General features: G+C 35.8%; 1 protein-coding gene across 2 annotated transcripts in view; it reads right to left on the bottom strand.

The window, feature by feature from the left end:
• The window catches only part of EXOC2 (exocyst complex component 2), a 128255-nt gene that overhangs the window by 22112 nt on the left and 83839 nt on the right, over nt 1–22304 (bottom strand). For both annotated transcript variants that reach the window (XM_074576069.1, XM_074576068.1), the window contains 5 exons: nt 22016–22075; nt 21089–21150; nt 20110–20176; nt 18045–18161; nt 14535–14676 (listed from right to left, as the gene is read on the bottom strand). In XM_074576069.1, the coding sequence (XP_074432170.1) occupies nt 14535–14676; nt 18045–18161; nt 20110–20176; nt 21089–21150; nt 22016–22075 (448 nt within the window). The remainder of the gene's footprint in view (nt 1–14534; nt 14677–18044; nt 18162–20109; nt 20177–21088; nt 21151–22015; nt 22076–22304) is intronic.

The raw sequence follows: 22304 nt of genomic DNA on the forward strand, positions 1-22304 counted from the left end.
TCTGATCCTCATCACGCACATTAAAATCCACTGCTTCTTGGGACAGAATATAATCTGCTTTATCATTAAGAAGATAGAGACCAAAAGCTGAAAAGGCCAAAGACTACAACAGGAAATGGGAAGGCCAACAGTGCTTCACTTGGGAAGAAGAGATGTTTGCTAGCATCTAATACTTAAAAGATGTGCAGGTAGCTGAAGGACAATTTGACATGTATGCGTTTTATCAGGAGAGGTTTTTTTTAAGAGATGATTTCCTTTCATTTCCTCCATGACACACAGTAACATGAAGTGTAAAGGGCCTTTTACCAACCCAGACCTGAAGGTCATGAGCAAAGGATGCTGTATACCATACTGAGAATTGAACCATGAAGACTCCAATTACTTGAATTATCGCAGAATAAGCTAAATTTCAACCAGCTAACCTGGTAACAAGAAATGTAAATGGCAAAAGGAAAAAAAAAATCCAAAATCCTCTAAACCAAACAAAAAAACTATGCACTAATATAACAAAATACCTACTTCAGAGATTACAATGCATCAATGACCCTTAGCTGAGCCCAGTACTTGAGATAGAAACTTGTCTATTTGTTGCTGTCTAGAAACCTGTCTTTTTGGTGTTGTCATTTAAGTATTAACAACATTGTCTGGCACAGTTAGAGCCATTAAACGATGTTCTATATGCTCAGTTGCCTCATCAACATGTGGTTGTAATCCATGAAAGCAAACCTGAGACAGAACAGGAATACAAATGCTTCACAGCCAGCAGCATGCCGCCTTACAGATTTAGCAGCACTTAAAAAATCCTACCATTTCTACTTCAGCATTAACGGTGCTGGGGCTGTTCAGTCTTTTTTGGTTGAATTTAAGTGGCTATGAATGTTTGACTTAAGGGGAAACCCAACGGTATCAAAACATCACAACTATCAGATATTTAAAGTAGCATTTGCACTGTGAGAAAAGACATTTTGCCCAACTACAACATAATATATACTAGCCAAAACAAAACCACTGTTCTCCCTGAGTGGGAAAAATAGGTTCTGCAGAATGAAATTTATGTGCAAGATTCTCAGGTCATAGAATAGTTTGGGTTAGAAGGGACCTTTAAAGGTCATCTAGTCCAACCTCCCTGCAATGAGCAGGGACATCTTCAACTAGATCAGGCTGCTTAGAACTCCGTCCAACCTGACCTTAAATGTTTCCTGGGATGAAGCATCTACCACCTCTCTGGAAAACTTGTTCCAGTGTTTCACCACCCTCATGGTGAAGAATTTCTACCTAATATCTAGTCTAAATCTTCCCTCTTTTAGTTTAAAGCCATTACCCCTTGTCCTATCACAACAGGCCCTGCTAAAAAGTTTGTCCCCATCTTTCCTGTAGGCCCCCTTTAAGTACCACCACTATAAGGTCTCCCCGGAGCCTTCTTGTCTCCAGGCTGAACAACCCCAGCTCTCTCAGGCTGTCCTCATAGAAGAGGTGCTTCAGCCCTCTGATAATTTTTGTGGCCTTCCTCTAGATTCGCTCCAACAGGTCCGTGTCTTTCCTGCACTGAGGGCTCCAGAGCTGGATGCAGTACTCCAATACAACAAACCCTCCTTCTTGACTTGAATACACCTAAGCATGCCTCAGTACTACCTGAACTTTTCTACCAGCAATCCAGTAGTTGTACGATATTTGCTTTTCCTAAGCAAATACTGCTTCATTCTCCCCAAGGAAAAATTCTTAAATTTTTAACAAATTTCCTCCCTCTGCCCCCATATAATAGCCATAGCATTATGTATGTAAGTTCTATTAACACTAAATTTCCACTAAGAACAATTTTAATGCTGACGAATTTTCTTTTGATAAAACAGAGGGTGTTAATAACTAACATGTAAGGTGCTGAAAAATCAACAGGGCTCATGTCCCTGGTACAACCAGGTTCCCACCGATTTCAGCAGTTTATAAGGCAGGACTGAGATTCTTCTTTATATATCCAGGATGTTTGGCAGAGTGGGAAGTTAATGATTGTCTTCTGGCCACAAAACATTCTTAATTTTCCAGTGTCTGTGAGCAATAGAAACACTAAGGCAAGATACAATATTGCACAGAAGAGAGGACAGACTGCTTAATATATATATTTGATATGTATTGGACATATTTTCAAAAAAGCCATCTGCATCAACAATTTTCTCACAAAATAAAGTTAAAGTATGCCGACCAAGAAACTGCTCTGTTGCTTAAAAAGCTCTCTTTGTTTTTTTTTTTTCAGATTTCAGAAACATAGAGGAACTGTGGAACAAAGCAGCTGGTGGGTGGTGGACATACGGGAGTATCATCATCTTGTAAAACTAGTGCCTACTTTCTTCTGAAAGTACTCATATCATTTTCAGTACTGCTCCCTGTTTGTCATTTACCTAAAGCGTTTTCCAAATTCTTCACAACTGAGGCACTTAGGAAAAAAGAAACCAATTGTACCCCTTCACAATTCTGACATAGGCTTCCAAAAGCCCGAGTGTGATAATTCATCATATTTAGTGGCCCTTGCCAATCCCAGACACATCTCTCACTTTACAGATACGTGGATTAATAAAGCCCAGTCACACATCCAGTGGTGTCGGTGGGGGTCAAAGTCAGCAAGACAGACTAACCCCTTCACACTGCACCCAGACACCCTGATACAGGACGATTTATGTAATGGCAAGAAGCACCAATTTAAAAAGATGCGTTTCACAGATAAAAGAGGGTAGCTATATGCATCATAAAGATACAGAATGACCAATTCAATGGGAAAAGCAAGTCACTTCTTTAATTGTAAGGTATACTAAAAATCAACATCTCTATCAAAACTGAGAACAGTCGAATCCAAAAATTTCAAGCAATGTTTCCTTTCATTAACACAAACCAAGCATGGTCTGCAAGAATATTCATTTATTTCTTTCAAACACATCATTTTTAAGGCACCCTGAAGGTGTCCTTTCATGATTTTATAAAACCTAAAATTATTAAAACCTTTCAAAACACAGACTTGCTCAGGAAACGGTGTGTTCTTCTCATAATTCCTGAAGTCACTGGTACTGTAATAATAGCCTGTCATACGCAAAATGACAGCAATTTCATAACTGAAGAATGGGCTTAGAGATATACTATGTTTATGAATTTACTTTGGTTGTCACTCAAATATTATTATTCTAAGAAGTGAGAAAACTGGAGTCAACTGATCCAAGAGAGACCAATTTCACAAAGAATGTATCTGGAACGATAAAGTCACTAATTACTTTAGTGTCCAGTTATGTCCTGCATCTGTCTAACTTTCAAGTTACAGAAAAAGACACTTAGTCACCAGTGTCCTGTGTTTATTACAGTGAGTTAAGACAGATACACTTTGATAAGTAAAAGAGAAGGCAAACATGGCAAAAGGAAGTAGAGTCCAGACTTTTTAAAAGAGCTGTTTTTTTCTGGGTTTGGTTTGTTTGTTTGTTTGTTTGTTTTTTAAGTAAGAAACTTTAAAAACGGTGCTTTGAGCAAAAAGATTACTAGCAGCAATAAGATACACAATTTTACTGTCTTTTACAGTATAGTTTTGTTAGTACAGTTAATGATTTTATTATTTTTTTAAAAGTTGCTATTTCTATTGAATCATATCAGAAGTACAACGGTAACAAGCAGGCCCAAATAACTTTTTCAAAGATGCGGTACAGATATAATACAAAACCCCCAAGATTTTTAGAATACTGCAACTGTCTGTGAATGTTTTTCACTCAAAAAATGAGGCAGTCGGTCACCACGGTGAAAGAAACCACAGGACGGGCTGTTAACGTTTTTACATACTTTCTTTCAAATTGCTTTGTGTGTGTGTGTACCATTTGTGAATACACGGAATTTTTATTTGTCCTTAGTAACTAAATTCAGCAAACTGGCAACCAAATCAAAGCCAGGGTATTAGCTTACAAGCAAACCCTAATAGGTAGCAGTATTTTGTAGGCATGGTGGAAGTACTGAGTCACGGGAAAGATCTGACCGAAGACAGGGACCTTGGTTTCAGATGCGGTGGATTCTTTGGAAGACATAGTAGGAGGTCATGTTCTGCTTCATTTCACTAAATTCTCAAATTTGAGTTCTATGGTAAAACATAGTTTATTTTCAGGCTTGGCAACTTGTGATGACCTTGAAGAGGTAGTCATGACTTTGACTTTCAGCCAGTCCTTACTTCTACCAATGTATGTATTTAAAACTGCAGTCAAATACATTTAGATCAGCAAATCAGTAATAAATACTCACAAGGGAGTATCTTAAATTTATGTCAAAAGCCCCTGAATTTAATGTAGAATTTTATTTATCTGTCTAAGTAAGCAGTGAGTTGGAACCAGACCACGTCAGCTTTTAGAGAAGTTACTGCAGTTAAACCCTGAAAACCAACCAAAAAAAACCAAAACAAAACCCTCAAAAAACCAAAACACCTTACTGCCCTCTACTCCGCTAGGAAAAAGAAAAAATGAGATAAAAATTGTTGCAAGGCACATACAGTATTCAGTGAGACTGCATATTTATCCTGTTTATTAGAGCGAAGGTGAGAACTTGCACTGGCTTCCAATGTTACTATTTCACGGCTTTTCGCTTCTAAATTTCACTGAATCCCTACAGCATTTTGAAAAGGGCATGGATTTGAAATGAAGAATGTCTTTGCATGACCTGAACAATAGATCCTTAAAAATTGTTCAAGTCCAAAATTAACATTTGGAAGCTATCTGGACTCAGGAGTGACCCACTATAACTGGAAAGCTTAAGATTTTTCACAGTTCAAAGTAAAGGATTTTAATAATTTTGAATTACTTCAACCGCTGAACAAGTCCAGCATTATAATTTCATCCACACATCAATAAAGTTTAAGTGTTTCATTAAATTTAAATTGCTATTCATCGTGTAAAGAAACTTTAAGCTAATGAAATGCCTTTTATTACAATGGATCTGCTGTACTGTTAGAAGTCTATCATATTTTCCCACTTAAAAAGTAAGAGTTCAAGGGCTTGATAACTTGGATACAGAGAGAAAATGCTCCAGGCTGAATTTTGTATAGAAATTTTGTAAAGAGAGCTGAGACTTTTTCTGACACTAAAATTTTCAACTTAAAAACACACACCTCCAATCAGAAAGTGTTACTGAAGCATTGAGTAGCCAGCTATTTTCCCACTCTGCTAGTTTAACTGTCCAGTGGCAAGTATATTTGGAGAATGTATTTTCATCAGTGTTTTTAAAATGTTAATAACTACAACATCCTTAGCTACTGCACACATTCAGGGACATAACACGACAAAACTAGTCTCTAAGCATAGCAACGTGCATTATAGAAACCTCCCTGCACAGACAAGTCTGACAATTTGAATTTAGCTGAGTTTACTTAGACTAAGAGACTGAGACTACTTAGACTAGACTACTTAAACTAACTTAGTGCCAAGTTCTAACTTGGAACTTCCCATTTAAACAACAAGCACAAAACCCTGAATTTGAGCTAGAGGACTATGACTTGGCTACAAACAGCAGCAGACAAACCTCTACTACAGATCAGCCATTAGCCTCAAACGAGTGACCTATGAGTAGGTAACAAAAACACACTAAAGCTTCCCAAATATTAATCATGTCCTGTAGATGCTTCTTGACATCACAGTGCTCCCACACATACTCTGTCTTCTGAAACTACAACCTTGGTATGATATAATAAACTACTCCACAGTTTAAAGTCCCACAGTTTCTAGAGTATATCAGTCTGCCTTGAACCCAACTTTTAAAATGGATGCCTTGATTTCCATGAGATCTTGTCTGCAGCGCTCACAAACTCACAGCAGGAAACGTAATCGTATGCATTAGCCAATACAGTATGAAAAATGCAACCGTTCCAAGCGAGCAAATACTTTTAAATATAAAATAAATAAAAAAGAGATAACCCTGAGCATGCATTTAATCTCTCAGCAGATAAATGCTGTATAGTAAAAAACGAGTTCTGTCAATACAGAAAGCTAAGACCCATGCACTAATTGACAGCCATGCAACAGCAGCACAAGCAGAAATGCCTTTGGGATTGGGCTAGAGAACATCAAAGGGACTTCGAAACATTTCTGGGGTACAAGAAGGGAGCAGTCCCAAGATCTTTTATCTGCAAGCACTACCCAACTGGGTATTACGTGAGAAGTAGCAAAGCATGTACAATGAGCACACCTGTGAAAATAAATCTTTGTAGGAAGAGAATAAGCCCAAGCTAAAAAGCTTAACTAAGGACCCTCATACAGACCCAACACCACAGTTTCGGACTATGGTAATTTTACTTTTCAGGTGACTTTCTTTCTCTGCTCCGCTTGTTTCATTACGCCTCAGTTTGTTAAAGATTGCTGCAGAAACTATCTTGAGAAGCTATCTTGAGCATTACCAAGATAATAAAAATCTAGTTTCTAAGGGTAATGACTGAAGGAGCAGTCTAACGCTGAGCCCAATCAAACACCTCATTCACTAGCAAGGTTTTAATTTTTTTTGGCTTATAATCAAACTAGTAATCAAATAAAAAGAAATAGTAGTGACTATTGATTTGAAGCTCTAAGCTTTTGGCTTTTTATACTATGAGCTTATCATACCTCCCTCACCTCCCTGGGTCTTCGGTTCTGCCTCCCAAACCTATCTGAAGCATCATCGAGCTCTTCCTCTCCTACCTTTCCATCCGTCCATTCCTACTCACTTATCCAACCTGTAAACCCAACATGCCAGTGCTCCAAAACCGTTTCCTGCCTCATTCCAGTAACATTGGGGCACTCTAAGTAATCGGTAAACCAAGCAGTAAACATTAAGATGGCATTTGTGCTTATCAAATGCAAAGTAAACATGAAAGCATTCACTATGCAAACAAGTTTGACTACTGAATATTGTTCTGCTGATGAAATGATTTATTACTACTTATGTTTTATTGAAGGCAGTACCAAACTTGTGTGGATATCCCCTCATTCACGCATATAATAACGGGTGCTGGAAAAGGAAAAATTGATGCTTGCCTTTCTCCTCTCTGCATTATCATTGATTCCAGTCCCCATTTAATTTTCTGCTTTGAGCCAGGCAGAGATCAGATGCTACTATCAAAGACAGTCATAAAAATACTACATAATATCTAAGTAGCTTAAATGTTTTTTGAAGGATGTGCTTAAGGGTCTAAAAAAATATTTAGGTTTCCTTGTAACAAAGAAGATTGTTGACATTAACGCGTGTCCGCACGTCCACCCAGAGATGGACTGCGAACTAACACCGTGTGAACTAGAAAGCGCTGAACTGATGACAAGTTTCCTAGGTAAAGATCAAACTGGGCTTTGAAATGCCAAACTGGAGACAAGTATGGTACAACTTCCTACAACTGGCTAGACAACAAAAGAGACTGATAAGTAAATCCTCTGGAGTTGCGATAACTATTATCTCATTTAGGTATCAAGAGTGAGTTCTAATACCATCGGTTAGAAACGATATGTGAATAGATACAATTCTCAAGCTACAACAAGACTAGGATACAGTCTGACCGAGGAATCACAGCAAGACTTCTCTTTAGAGATACAAGGCTTTTGTGCTCGTGCTCTCCCCATCCCTCAAGTGATACAAATGAAGCCTCTCTTAGGTCTTCAGTATTTTCAGATGAGAAGGATTATTTTCCCTATCATATTATTCCCCTTTTTAAAATACACCCTGCTTTAAATAGGCAATTTCCAAATTTGCTGACCACTTAATTTTGCAGTCTGAGAAGAATGCAGGTATTCCAACTTTAAATGAAAAATGAAAGACAAAATGTTTTTATAAAATGTTTTTATAAAATAAAATTCCTGCTGCAATTGCTAGCAGCTAAAGGCAAGTTCCCTTTTCAGTAGCTAATGTTGACACTTTCACCAATGCTAAAGCCCCTTGTGCACTCTAAACTGCAACCTGAGAAACACTGCAAGATTATGAAATACAATGGCATACAACGCACGAACACGGAGGCTGTAAGACATTTAAGGGTTCAGCCTGTACCCTCTCCTTCTACTCCAGTAGCTAGACAAAAATAACTAGTTAGTGTTATTTGTGACTGCCTCACAAACAGTTAAACAACTGGCATTTTGTAACATAAAAATGCACAATTGACAAGTCCTGTAGTAACTTTATTTGCCAATGCAAAATGCTACCTTTTTTTTTTTTTTTTAATATTATAGCATTTATTTCTTACATGCAACAGAACTGCAGAAGGGTCAGTGTTTTCTTCCTCTTCACGTACAAAGACTAACTGGGACCTTATATCTCTGCAACAAAATAGTAGAATTTGGCCTGACTAAAGCATAAAAAGACAGACAATTCCTAAACACAGGACATCAATAGTTCGAGATCTGTTGGAGTTCAAAATCGTCTACATCTAGTAAGATAATTCTGAAGCCATTCATTTAAGTGTTAGAAGAAATCTAAAGGGTTACAGAGATTTCAAACCAAACTATTTTCCACATTTCAGTCAAAAAGTAATTGCCCATTTCTCAAAAAAAAAAAATTTCTACTATATCCAAATGTTTTTAAGATGTAAATGCATTTGTCATCTTTCATGTAAGCAGGGTGCTAGTGCCCCAAATTAAACAAAAGACGAAAAGTTAGGGTTGACAAGTATGTCGCTGCGTAACTACAAATTAAATATGCCTTTTGATATTTCATTTTTAACTGTTGAGTACCTTTTCATCAGGCTATTGCCATTAGAAGTTTTTTAATAGATTTTTAAATTAGACAAATAACAGATAAGAGATGTGACAAGTATATCAAATCTGATTTAGCAGATCTGACGCACTTAATCTTTTACTGCAAGAGTGGCATTTGATATATTTCAAATGTTTCAAACAATGCTCCCTTAACATGCCAAATAAGAAGAAATTCGGCTTTAACTCTACTATATTCAATTTATGCCAAGTACAGAATGAATATCTAAAAACCACAAACAATCAACTTTCAGCTGAAAGTGTGAAATCACCTGAATTTTTCAATGCAATGTGAAATTTTAAATACTACAAAACACCCACCAAAACTCCAATATGTGACAAGACCAGTGAAACACAGAAGATATGTATTTTAAAAAGATGGTTAGACGAGCCTCTGCAATTCTGTATGCTGTGAACTTTGGTGAATGCTGCCTAGACTGCACAGCAGCCAGCATTTCAGAAATAACTTATGAAGAGAGATCACCATATCCGAATTCCTCAGAAAAATGAATATCCACATTTTGTGTGGCAACTTAATAAATAAAATAAATAAATCCACACTTACTATAGCCTCAAATTTATGTATACGTAAACACATAAAATATAACGAAACTTGCCCGAGTATTAAAAATAATTAAACATTTGCATGCAAAAGCTCACATTCATAATCTAAAAGATTGAATGCCCACATACTACAACTATTTTTGCTTGTACTGCACAAACTTTAATACACAGAAGCTTTTACTATCCAAACTCAGAGTAACACAACCACCTCGTTCACCCTCCAAAAGACTATAGGCTTGGAATCCAGAAGAGATCACAGAGTCTCATTTTGTCAGGTGACTAAGACAAAACATATACATTTAAAATTGAGTTTAAAAAAACCCCAAGAGAACACAACCTACTACTGAAAGAGAGAAGAATGAACACAAATGAAAAAACCTTGTACGCTGAACTGGCAGATTGACCAGTATACACAAAAAAAAATAAATCTAAAAACATACTTGGCAATGGATTAACATTATGTTTCCCATTATTCCTTTCATCTCTTTTAATTCTGTTAATACTGTAGATAAAATTAGAACAATGGTTAAACAAGAAAAAAGAACCAAACTAGATTTCATTGCTGCTGCATGTTAAAACTGAAGTCTTTGTTGTAAAGATTCAGAAGTCAACATTGAAATTAAAATAAAAATTTATATGAAAGTTATTTATTAACAATAAATCTAATTAAGTTAATAATACTGCCTTCTAACACCAACAGTCACACCTTAGATCAAAATAAATGGGTAAATGTATAATTACATTGTACAAAAGTTCTTTCTGACATGTAGAACTTTCATATTGAACAGAGCATATATGTTGAAAAACAAAACAATAAAAATTTTTAGCACATAGGCGAAATTAAAATTTGCCCCATGCAAACAATTTGCCCTTCCTTATATTTAAAACTGTAACAAAAAACATATGTATAAGTAAATATCTGATAATTACAGGACGAGTAAGCAAGGCATATGCTTTTCCCACACTGATAGAAATGTGGTACAAAACTTTAATATAATGTATTTTTCGAAGCTTGCTCAAAAGGTAGGCTTCTTAATTTCATTTTAAATTCTTCTTCAGAACTGTTCATTTATTACAGTTCTTCTCATTCTTCTATTTTCCCTTCTATTCCCCATGAATTATACGATGCAAGGAAGTATCGTCCTCAGTACTTACAGACAGATGACTGCAAAGTTGCCAATAAGGTCAAGGTTTTTGGATAAGGTTTTTCTGAACATTCTATACATTACAAGACTTTAGGTAGTCAAATTAAACACGAATGCTCAATAAACAGAAGTCAAAGAAGGCATTTTAAAGATAAAGAGAAAAAAGCTTAAGTGAGTTGTTATTATTAACATGACACAGAAAACTCTGCAGAGGCAGGGACAGACTCCTGCGTCCACCTTTTTCCCCTCCCAGATTATGCTACACTCACTTCTCAAAATCTGTAACAGCCGAGGATAGATCTTTGCCTGTAACAACTCCACGTAATACAAAACCCAGTGTTATCTCCAAAATAGCCTCCATTTCATGAAGCAAGTTAAGTGTACCCATGCGGGAAAAAGTGTTATTATTTAAAGACTGGATTATACTTGATTGCCTTTGTGTAGTTTTTTCTGTACCTGATTTTACTGACGTTGAAATGAAAGCAAACAAATAACCAGAATGGAAACCAGGAAATTCTCCTACTGCATTGGTCTATAAGGCTTAACAACAGAATTAGCAATATATACCTGTAACTTCTGTAGAGTAGATTTATACCAATTTGAATCATTTGGCTGATTTTGTAGAGTTTGACTTTTGTAGCCTTGATTTTGTAACCTCTTCTCGAAAAGGAACAATGTTGACGGCATTGGCAAGGCAAAACATTCAGGCCGTCATTGTGTTTTTCAGTGGTACTGCCTATACATAGCATGTAGCATTGCCTGTAGTATTACTATAAGTATATAGTAATATATACATAACTTCTGCTGTGCAAAGTGATCAGTAACACTACTAGGCTGTCATCCCTCGAGGACAAGAGTGCAAGACTGAGGGGATTTCTCTGATTACACCGCAGCTGCTGGTAAGCTCCCTGATCTAGTGCGTATCCGACCTCTTATCTGGACTTCAAGTCTGCCTCTTGTTTGTATAATCCCTTTCAATCCCAATCCACTTCTGTATTAATTTGATTTCTAATCCTACCCTAATTTACATTTCTACCTTGCTCATCCAGTCCTAGTTTCCCGCTTTGTTCCATCCTTGGATACCAGTCTTCATCACAACTTTTTCTCCAGTCTGCTCCCTCCCTTGCAGTTACCTTATATTCCGCCAGCATCGGCATCCTCCCCATGAACAACCATTATCTTCCCAATAATCCAGATCAGGTGTTCTCTGCATTTTATTCGGGCTTCTGGCTTCTTCATTTTGCTCGGTAACAGCAGGAAGATTATCAAGAAAAGAACAGTTGCTAGTGCTTGACGGGTACAATTGTTCGAGAACAGTTGCAGTCTTGAAGCTCTGGGCTGGACTAGCAACACGGGAAATTCATCATCAGAAAATTCTTATTATTATTCCTAACCAATTCCTGAGTATTTTCATACTCACATTTTTCCAAAATGTCCTTGGCAGAAGATACATCCATGGCATCAACATGCCCCGAGACGCTGGTCAAATTTGCAGTCTCCAGATGGAATGCTTGAGAGTTTCAGACTAGATCAGGCTACTATTTGCCTTTTACCTCCTCTTTTAAACATAGTTAAATTGTTGCCTTTTCCCTCTTCTTTCCTTTCAAAAAGGTAACTGTTCTTGTCAAAATTTGCCTTTATATTACCACTAGTTCTATTTGAAAGCTAATGCAGAAACACCATATAAAAAAAATTTAAGCCCAAACTATTATGTCTTGGCAATCAGGCGTAGTTGTATCCACTAAGGAACATTGAGCAACTCCATTTACACAACGCTACACACCACTGATAGTACCACTCAAGAACCCAACTGAGGCCTGAAGGTTTTCCCTTGCCAACATCATCAACTTTTTTTCTTTTTCAAAAATTAAGGCTACAAAAGTCAAGATCTAAGCTGGCCAAATTACTCAAATGAGACCTCTAAATTTTGCAGACAAAAAGATTACTGAAGAACAGATAATTTCTACTATACAAATAATAGGTTTTCCTCAACAAATCAATGGGATGACTCCTTGAGTGACCTGTGCATTTGACTCAATGTGGCCCACTCCCAGTCACCTGTACGCTATTTTAGTTTAATAAAGTAGGTACTTTTCACGCTGTTCTTGGAGAGGAACTGTAAAACAGAGCTTTTTCTGTTTCCTTGTTTTGGGTTTTTCTAAGAGGCAAATGAAAAGATAGTACATCTACCGCAGTACTAACTGCATCTTTTAGATTGCATGATGATGTATTTTCTCAACTATAATCCCATTGCACAATTTAATTTTGTTTCTGAATATGAGTTTATAGGAAAAAAAAAATCAATTATATACTTGCTGAGTGATTATTTTTTTTTAATTGAGTACTGGAAAAAGTCAGATTCTCACATGCCCCATAAGGAGGTTGGTTGGGTTTTTTTTCCAGTCTTTTTCAATAATGATGTTCACCTACCTCCTCCAAGAGGGAGACTTTCCCAGTCACTTACTAATTTTATCTTCAGAGCCCCAAATATTTTCAGGATCAACTAACCATTGCTATAAGCAGACAATTATACCAATAGTCAGCAGGGTACATTTGACAGAATTTATCCATCACAAAGATAGATCTTCAAGGTGGAGAAGCATGGAAGAAGTGATTATATGTTCCTTCTTAGCATGTCTAGCTTGGGGATTAACAAAAAAAACCCAAACAACTTTTTTTACTACTTCAAATTAGCACCTCTTGGCCAACTCTATGAGATCCCTAAAGAGGAGTCTCCAATAATCGCCATCTTCACTTTGATTTTTACAAAAAGGTTTCAGAGAAAGTACTTAAAACCAACAATAAAGTGGACAATAAGCAGATTAAAGCACACCTCTAACAGAAATTCAGTACTCCCTTTAAATGAAAAAATACTACAGAATAATCCAAAAGGCAACGTGAGTCTAGTAAGTAGATCCCAATGCACTAAGACCAAGAAATGAGCATATAAAATTTGACACAACTTCTTTCTCTCTTTGTTAGCTGGTGGGAATGCAAATATGCCAAGCAAAAACATGCTTTAAACATGATGAGAAGTTATTTACTATTCAGATACAAATCTGAATGTGCAGGATTAAAACTTAAGTTATTTCTGCTACAAGCGGTATTAGAGCATCTATTCTGACTACAAAAGTAGTAATGAAAGAAACACTTTTCTTTAAAATAATAAATCCAAGATCTTTGTGTTTTTAAGGCCCAGTGAGCAAGCACTGCACCTCCTGATTCATAGATTAAGTGTAATTACCTCCCTATCAAATTTTAAAGTACCACAAAATTTCTACTAAGCTTGCCATATACAACACTATGAAACAATCAAAACAAGAAAGTACAAATTGTTACGTCAATCACTGATTTACTGAAAATTAATACAAGATCACCTTCAAAATGCCATGTACTATGTTACTGCAACTAATTTCTACTTAGTATTAACCAGGCATTCATGTGATAAGTGATTTAGATGTATTAGGTTTAGATATGACAAATTAGACTTTCAAAGGAGCTAAGTGTTAAGATATGCACAGTATTCACTTCTTAAAAAAACCCCAACCAGCCCAAAAAAAACCCAATCCCAAAAAGCCAGACTCATTTATATTATGCTTCCTTAAAACAGAGGCTCTTAAAGCACCTAATTAATGACTAACATCTCAGTCATTCGAAATACTTTGTATCTGCCCTTCTTCGATGGCTTAACATTCTTTGCTGAACTAGTGTTATAGTATGTATTTTCTCATAATTTTACCTTTTCAGAACTGTAATTACATGTATTACAAAAGTGGCCAGATTCTTTGGAAAAAATCCCAAACAATCTCAACGAATTTCATAAGAAAATAGCAAAGATGTCTTTTATAATTCTTTCTATTATATATAAGCAATGAAGCAAAATAATCACAAAAAACAAGTATTAAAGAGATTATCAATGATAAAAGCCTCTTTAATCATTTGGGGGTATTTGAAAAATGATTTAGGAATTAAGTAAAGTCTGTGAGAAAGAATTTATAAAAAGACCTTTCAAAAGTTAAAAACACAGACTAGAACGAAGTTTTTAATTTTACAGTGTATTTTAGCTCCTATCAATCACTGCTAAAATAATTTCAGAGTTTAATAAGCAGATATTTACCTGCTGGAACAAGACAATCTTTCCAATCAAAATATCCTGCATAAATGCCAGGTTCTAAGGACCCAACTATCGGATCTGCCTTGAATTCAATGTACATTTCAAACAGTCTTTGATCCAGCTCTTTCAAGCATTCCATACTAACCTAAAAAACAAAACAAAAACAAAACAAAGAGAGAGAGAGAACATAATAAACAGTCATTAATTACACCAAAAACTTCACATCTTCTTTAATTTTTGGTGAAGAGTAGCAATTACTTACACATTTTAGTTCATAATTACATATATAAAAAACTTGGAACTTCCATATTATCTGTCCATCCTACCCAGTATAATTATGGGTTTTTTTGATTGTGCTCAGCAGTAGATATTTTTGGGAAAGGTTCAAGAAATGCCAAAGCAGGCAGATCACTCCGTAATTGCCTAATGGCATGCTTTTTCCTTCTGCATGTCAGGACGTCTTGATCTTGCACCAAGACGCAACTGAATTTTGCCAATGCTTTAAAATATGCTCATAATAATTTCCATCCTAAAACATGAAGATTTTCATATAATACTTAAAATCTACCAATTGTAATATTATGATTTCTCACTACCTGCTCGATACCTGAAAAATACATAAGACTTATTTAGGAGCCTCTGCCTTCTGAAACTGCACATGTGAACTTCCCCCCTCTACTTCAAGGCACTGCCGTATAATAGATGCATAAGCTGTGGCTCACAAACTGCAGAATCTTTCTCTTAAAGAGCTGTCTATGCAATTTTTATTAATTCACATAACTTAGCCACACTGAAAGCTAAAGGGATACGCACAATTTTCTCATTTTATCTGAACGACTTTAAATTTTATACAAGACTCTTATTAAACATAGGTACGCCTCGTAATTTTAGCTTCTAAAACAATTCTGGAACACAATGCGTATCATAAAATGTTCACGTATAAAGTCAGTATTTTAGCATGATAGTGGATGCTATCACGCATCCACTGCATGCTATTATTTGCATTCAAATGCAAATAAAATATGCTGAAAATATCGTGACTTCACCTTAAATATACTTATGCTTGTAAGTAAGAGCTTAAGAGATAGAAAAGTAAAGCTTTTAAACTATTACTAATTTTCCTCACCCATTAGGGAAAAAAGCATATATATATATATACACACACATATACATATATATGTGTGTGTATATGTACGCATGATAGTTTCCAGAAGCAAAGGGGTTTAAAAGTGAGGAAGAAAGCAAGGCTCTAGGCCAAACTAAGTAATTCCACCTTCCACTTCTGCAGTCATTCAATACAAAAGATCATCAGCACATTCAGTACAGGTTTTTTGTTTCGTGCAAGTCCTCTTCAACCTGTTTCTAGTTCAATGCACAACTAAGATAGCGGTGGGTAACCTTGTTTTTCAGCTGGTAGAAAGATTACAAGAAAGAATGAACAATTCATCTGAATGTTATTTTGAGTCCAGGATGAGGCAGTGAAGCAGAGACGAAGTCCTCGACAACGTCCGTTGTGTATACCCATTTTGCCAACTCTCACATGGGTTAAAGGCTCATAAAAATATACAAGTCTCTCATTGTTATCTTTCTGCTCTGAACTTTCCTGTAACTAGTGTTTTTGATTTTTGCATTAAAGCCATTTTGAGCCTCTATTCTAGTAACCCCTCTGCCTTACCTAAGTATCAGAACTGTGGAAACAATTTTATTCAGAAGCTTAATCAATAAGCTAGGATAAGTGTTATGGGATACATAATTTTTTTTTTTCCACTTGCTAATTGATGAAACTGATGATAAAAAGTTGAATTAAATAATCTCCACAGGAAAGCACTTAAGAGTTATATAGAAATTAAATATAATTACTAGTGAGTACCGTAAGCATGTGCCAAGCTGAGATGGCATGTGCTAAAGCAGAGTGTAAAATTTGGCCATTTTATGGAACTTCGTATTTGCACACCAAGAAAAAAATGGAAATAACAACCATATAGAATGTAAGAAAATTTTCTTGGCTACCATTTTATTATTTCTGTATTTTCAGAATATTAGCTAATAGTGATTTCCCTTCTAACAAAGGCAACTTAAAAAAACCCCAACCAAACAGCAGATAGTTTTTACTGATGTACACTACAAAATCCACTTCAAAATTCAATTTATAAAGCTAATAGAATTTAAAAACATAGGTTTTTTTCTGGTCTTCTCAGACAAAAACAATTCTAGTTTTTAAAAATTTTGTCAACTCTTTATTGGAAATTTTGTATCTAATAAATAGTTAAATAAATTAAGAAATTTACAGAAACGTAGGTGACAGAACAAAACACTGAAACAATCTACCAACCCCCCTAAACCTCGCTAGGCTTCTAGCCCCTCTTAAAATTAATGAAGGGTTTAAAAATTGCCACCTTAAGATGACTATCTAATTATCCAAATCCTCCCAGCTAGCATTACTGATTGATGTGTCCCATGTATGCAGTATTGCACGAGTCAGCGCTTTCAAAGGGTTGACACAGATTTGAAATTAATCTGCAACTTCAACATTAAAATTTTGTCATTTATAACCCTACCAGACTTTTAATGGCAATACTTTGATGTAGGTGCACAAGACAGAGTGTTGAATACATAACAGATGTCTGTAAACAGATTGCTTGTATAGACAACACTAACTGTACCTAGCTCAACTCTCAGTTGTCTCAGCAGCAAAGAATAGCAATATCCAAAGTAATTTTGTATACTGTACTAAACATACAAATCATATCAACCCCATTTAAATGCTATTCAAAATTATTTCAGCCACAGAAATTCAAACAATGTTCAGGCAGAACAGGACTAAGGATGTGCTGTATAGTAGAAACACCAGTTCGAGTGAAATACTGTACTCTGTACCGGAAAAGATAACATTTTACTTCCAACCAACAAATGTTTCTGGAAATAAACTAGCTTTATGGTCCTAAGGATAAGTCACAACATTTCTCATAAAAAATGATTAATCTTTACAAAAAGGCAGGAAAATGAGACAGCTACTGCCGCCCACTTTGACATTTTCGTTCTTTGAAAAAAAAAAAAAAAAAGACAACACAACAACCAACCAACAAAACAAAAAGCCAACAAAAAAACCTGAACTAGTTTATGAACAACAACTATCAGTAACGTGGATTTCCAGATGAAATAATTTATCAAGTATATTTCTGAGATAACGATCTTTTATTCTCTGCATTAAGAAAACAGTGACATTAAACAGCTTTACTAAGAAATCTGATAAGCTTTGCCATTGAACACACAACTCCTGAATAAGAGGTCACATTTTCTGCACTAGTTATTTAAGCCTTACAGAAATATACACAACCACATCGTCGTCATCGTTGTGTCCAACTGATGCTTGGAGTCCCACTCATTTGTAGAAGGCTCACCCAAGAGTCCTTTTGGCCATATGAACACATGCACTTAATTTCCACAGAAAGTAAAACAAATAAAACCTGTTTCCTTCAAGCAATGATACTTAATTCCCGTGCTCTCACTTACTTGAGTTATTTTTTCAACTCCTTGAAAGCCATGTTTCTCAAAATGTTCAGCTATATTTAGGAAGGTATGACGTTCCAGATAACGGCAGTTGCTGAGTGCAATTAAAAGCCTCTGTTCCTAAAAATTTGTTTTAAGAGAAGAAAGAGTATAACACTTAAAAAAACCCCCAAGTATCAGCATGACCAAAACTGCAAATGTATAGTATCAGCATGACCAAAACTGTAAATGTATAGTATTTTATTGACTCTGTGGGTGTGATAAACATGCTGGTAAATAAAGAGGAGTTCACAAATATTTTTGTCAATAAAGCATCAGGAACTGAGTATCAGGTAAGACGGCTGAAGACGTATGCTTTTTCTTATGGGATCTGGAGCATTCACTGGAATAGCTGTGACTAATACAGAACTGTGGTTAAGACTTCTTTACAAAAATTAGGTTGGACAGCTTTCCAGGAAGCTGTTTCTGGCTTTTACTTTGTTTCAAGAACTATGCTAAGAATTATGACCATCATAAAAATGTAACTGAAGATCATCTTCACTTTCACACGAAAACGGCTAAAACAAGGGAAGAAAAACAGCTACTGAACAAATGCACTCACCCATTCTACAATACTGGAAAGGCTCAGTAAAATATAATTTCAGCAGTTAATTTGGGAAAAAATTCTAGGTGGTTATAACTTATCTCTGCTCTTCAACAATTTTTTTGAATTACAAGAAGGTCAAAGACCTGAGGTTGAGATACCAGGATTGCCTTTCCCTGACCTTGGTGCAACAAGGTGTACAAAGAACCCAACAAGACAGAACTACTATTTAAATAGATTTGGTCTTTCCTCTTCCCCTCTCCTCCCTGCAATGGGAAAACATTTTTCTATCTCAGATGAAAGTTCAAAATCATTAGCTGCAAATATTTTGAAAATAAAATTATTTAGCAATGAAATCATCATAATACTGTAAATCTGATTAAAAATGGTGTTGGTTTTCAGACCCAGAAGAACTCCTGACAGTTTTGTATTCCAGTAATAGTGTTGAGATGCGCAGTTGCCTACTACTTTAAATTATAGTCAGCTGGTATACAGACAATTCAAAAAATGAGCATTTTAAAAATACAGTGACAAATCTTACTCTGGTCACTAACTTTCTCAGTTCTCATTACTCAATTCAGAAAGAGAAGATGAAGTGTTCTTTGATTTGTAGAAAAAAATATTAAGATAACATTTGGTTTCCATGGTACCAAAATTATTTATTTCTTCTTTTTTATTTAAACATTCATACCTATCACATACAGGAGGAAGTCTGGAACGGCCACAAAAAGTTACTTTGTCAACAATTAATATCAACATCTACATGTTACAAGGATAAAATGACATAAAGAACTAATTATTATAGTCTGCAATTCATAAACTTGGCCTGATCTGGCAATCTGTGATTGTCTATTGTAGCAGGAATGCTTATTGCTCTTGTAAATGAGGCAAAGCTGGGCTTCTGACAATGTTTAAAACCTACACTAAGGAATATTAACCTCACAAGAGGTTCTCACTAGGTTTCTTGCAGGGAACAAGTACATTTTTTCCATCAGCCACCAGACCAGAAGAAAGCACATTAACCAAAGTCAAAGTGTCAAGAATATTTAAAAACTTTTTTTCCAATTTCCTAAAAACCAAAACCAAACCCAAACAAGCCACACAAATAATCAACACTTACTCTCAGTAAAGTATTTTTTTGGGAAAAGCTATGTTACTGAATATCTGTATCTTTGCGGGTTTTAAAAAGTAACTATAATCAGATCAGTTCTTATCATTTAAAACAAGGTGATAAATCAAAAGTCAAATCCTCAGCTGTTTTAACATCAGTGCTATTTTCACTGATTTCAACGATGCCATTTTAGTTTCTGAGGAGGACCTGGTTTCAAAAAATGTCTTCATTAATTAATTGAAGATATACTTAGTATACTAAGATATAGACAGGCATTGTTTTAAAATAAAAATAATAAAATAAGAGCACATTCCCGTAACTTTGAGAAGCATTAAGTATCACATCAGCTTTTTAGAAATAGCAGCAAAACTTACTGAAGAAAGACTTGAGTCTTCATGAATGCTTCCAAACAAATCTGGAGACGAAACATCAACTGAAAGACTAGGAATATTGTTTAAAAAGTGAGTAGTATAGTGATTTTGATTATCTGATACATGGTGGATTCAAATGAACAGTTGGAACAGAAGATTGGAACCTTGTTTCAAGTCCCATCACACCAGATAATAAAGCAGCCCACATTGCTCAGTTTTTCTAAGATGCCCACAAAGTCTGCTGGAGCTTTGTGGACAGACGGTACTGTTGTAGCTACAGACTTTTCCCTCTTAAAACATTTCAATTTTCTATAATTTCTCTGGTTTGCCACAGATTCTTATTTGTTTTTACATCTATCCAGCCAACAGAGCCATCCAACTAGCAAAAAAGAAAGTGGCGTTAGGAACACAGTTAATTTGCCTTTTGCTAATGCATATTGCAGGTACCAATATTTGCCAAGTCTCTGGCTTTTCAAACAGAAATGATTGGTACTCTTGGAAACTCAGGTTATTCTGACTTGTTTCGGTCTGTAAAATAAGTGGCTCATGAGCAATTATGGAACAAACAAACTTTCAAGAATTTAGCAGAAATACCAATAGAACCAGTCAAAATAAAAGGGAAGAAAAGAAAGGCAGGGGCTGTTTCTCCATGAGTAGACATTACTTAGTGACAAGGACAACTCATTCTGTGTAAGGTCGTGTCAATACCAAACACACCTGCTTCCACAGCACACTAAAACTCCTGTCACTGAATAAAATATTATATCTAATAGCATATTCGATATCTTGTACCATGTTTATTACATGATGTCACTGAATTGTTTGGCATAAAAAGTATCTACTCTTGTTTCAAAGCATCGCTAACCAGAGGCAAAAGTATTCACAAGAAATACGAAAAACCAGAGAGGATAAAACCACACCACCATTGAAATTTGAGACCTGCCCCCTCAGACTACACCTAGGGCCTATTTATTTTACTTACTGTGCTGTATCTATGTCACCATCAGGTTTGGTGCTCAGTTGTTCCAAACAGTCTATAAAGACCTAGGAAACAATAAAGCAAGATCTACATTTTCTGCCAGAACTAAAAAAAAATTCTTAAATTCCCTTTTACTACAGTCAACAGAAGCAGAACAATCATCATCACCTTTCTTTGTCTTAAACCTTCCATACAGTAACATCTTAGTTACACCTTTTGAATGCGTATTTTTAATTTTATATGCATCACTGTTTATTTAAAGCAAAACACAGGAGTTTTTAATCCTGCTAAGTGATTCTCATCAGGCATGGCTAAAATTATGCAGTGATAATCTGCCGATTTGCGAAGAAGGCTTTGTTAAAGGTTTTCAGCTGTTCAATCCGAACAGTTGGTCCCAAGTAAACATCACAGAAGCATCACTCAAATCCATTTTTTGCTTCGGTTCACGATGCCTTATTTGAGAAGACTATAAAAACGGTTCAAAAGCCTAAGCCATGCTATCACCTAATTTCAAATACATTAAGAAAAATATCAGATTTTGTTACAAAAAATTTTGGTTTCTGATACAAAAATTAAAAGCTAGAACTTCAGCTGATGAAAATCAGCATTGCTCCTTTTACTGTAGTATATCGATGTTAGATGACATCAGCTCAGCAAGTGTCTCTCAATCATCAGTAAAATCTTGAACAGTCACAATCAGTAAAATACTTGAATATGTCACTTACCCTCTGAGGATCTGATATCATCAGCTTCAGCTAGTAAGCTCTACATACATCTAAAGTCAAACTTTTCTCAGTATTCCAGAGTGTATCAGAGGAATAACAGAGTCATCAACTTCATCTGTCTTTTGGGAGGTGGGCAGGGTACAAAGCAGACATTTTTGTTGATCACTCGTTTGCGCAAATTCACACTTAGAAGTGCTTGAGTTACCTGCATGATCCCAATGCTTAGCTGGCACACATCCTCCTGTGTTTTCTGCTGCTGGAAAACCTGAAGATGCAAGCATATTATTTCAGGAGAACAGTTTCATGTGGCCTTATTCTCAAGGAAGGCCTGCGTAATCTATCCCTAAAGAGATGACACAATTATAGGAATGGCTGCTGGGACACAGTGTTTTCTCATGGATCAGTTTCAATTTTTCCCCACCCTAAAAATGGGGAGAGAGAATACAAGTCCCAATAAACAGTCTGACAAGCATGAGGAGATAACACACTAAAAG

Source organism: Larus michahellis, chromosome 2 (assembly GCF_964199755.1).
Source record: "Larus michahellis chromosome 2, bLarMic1.1, whole genome shotgun sequence".
NCBI lineage: Eukaryota > Metazoa > Chordata > Aves > Charadriiformes > Laridae > Larus > Larus michahellis.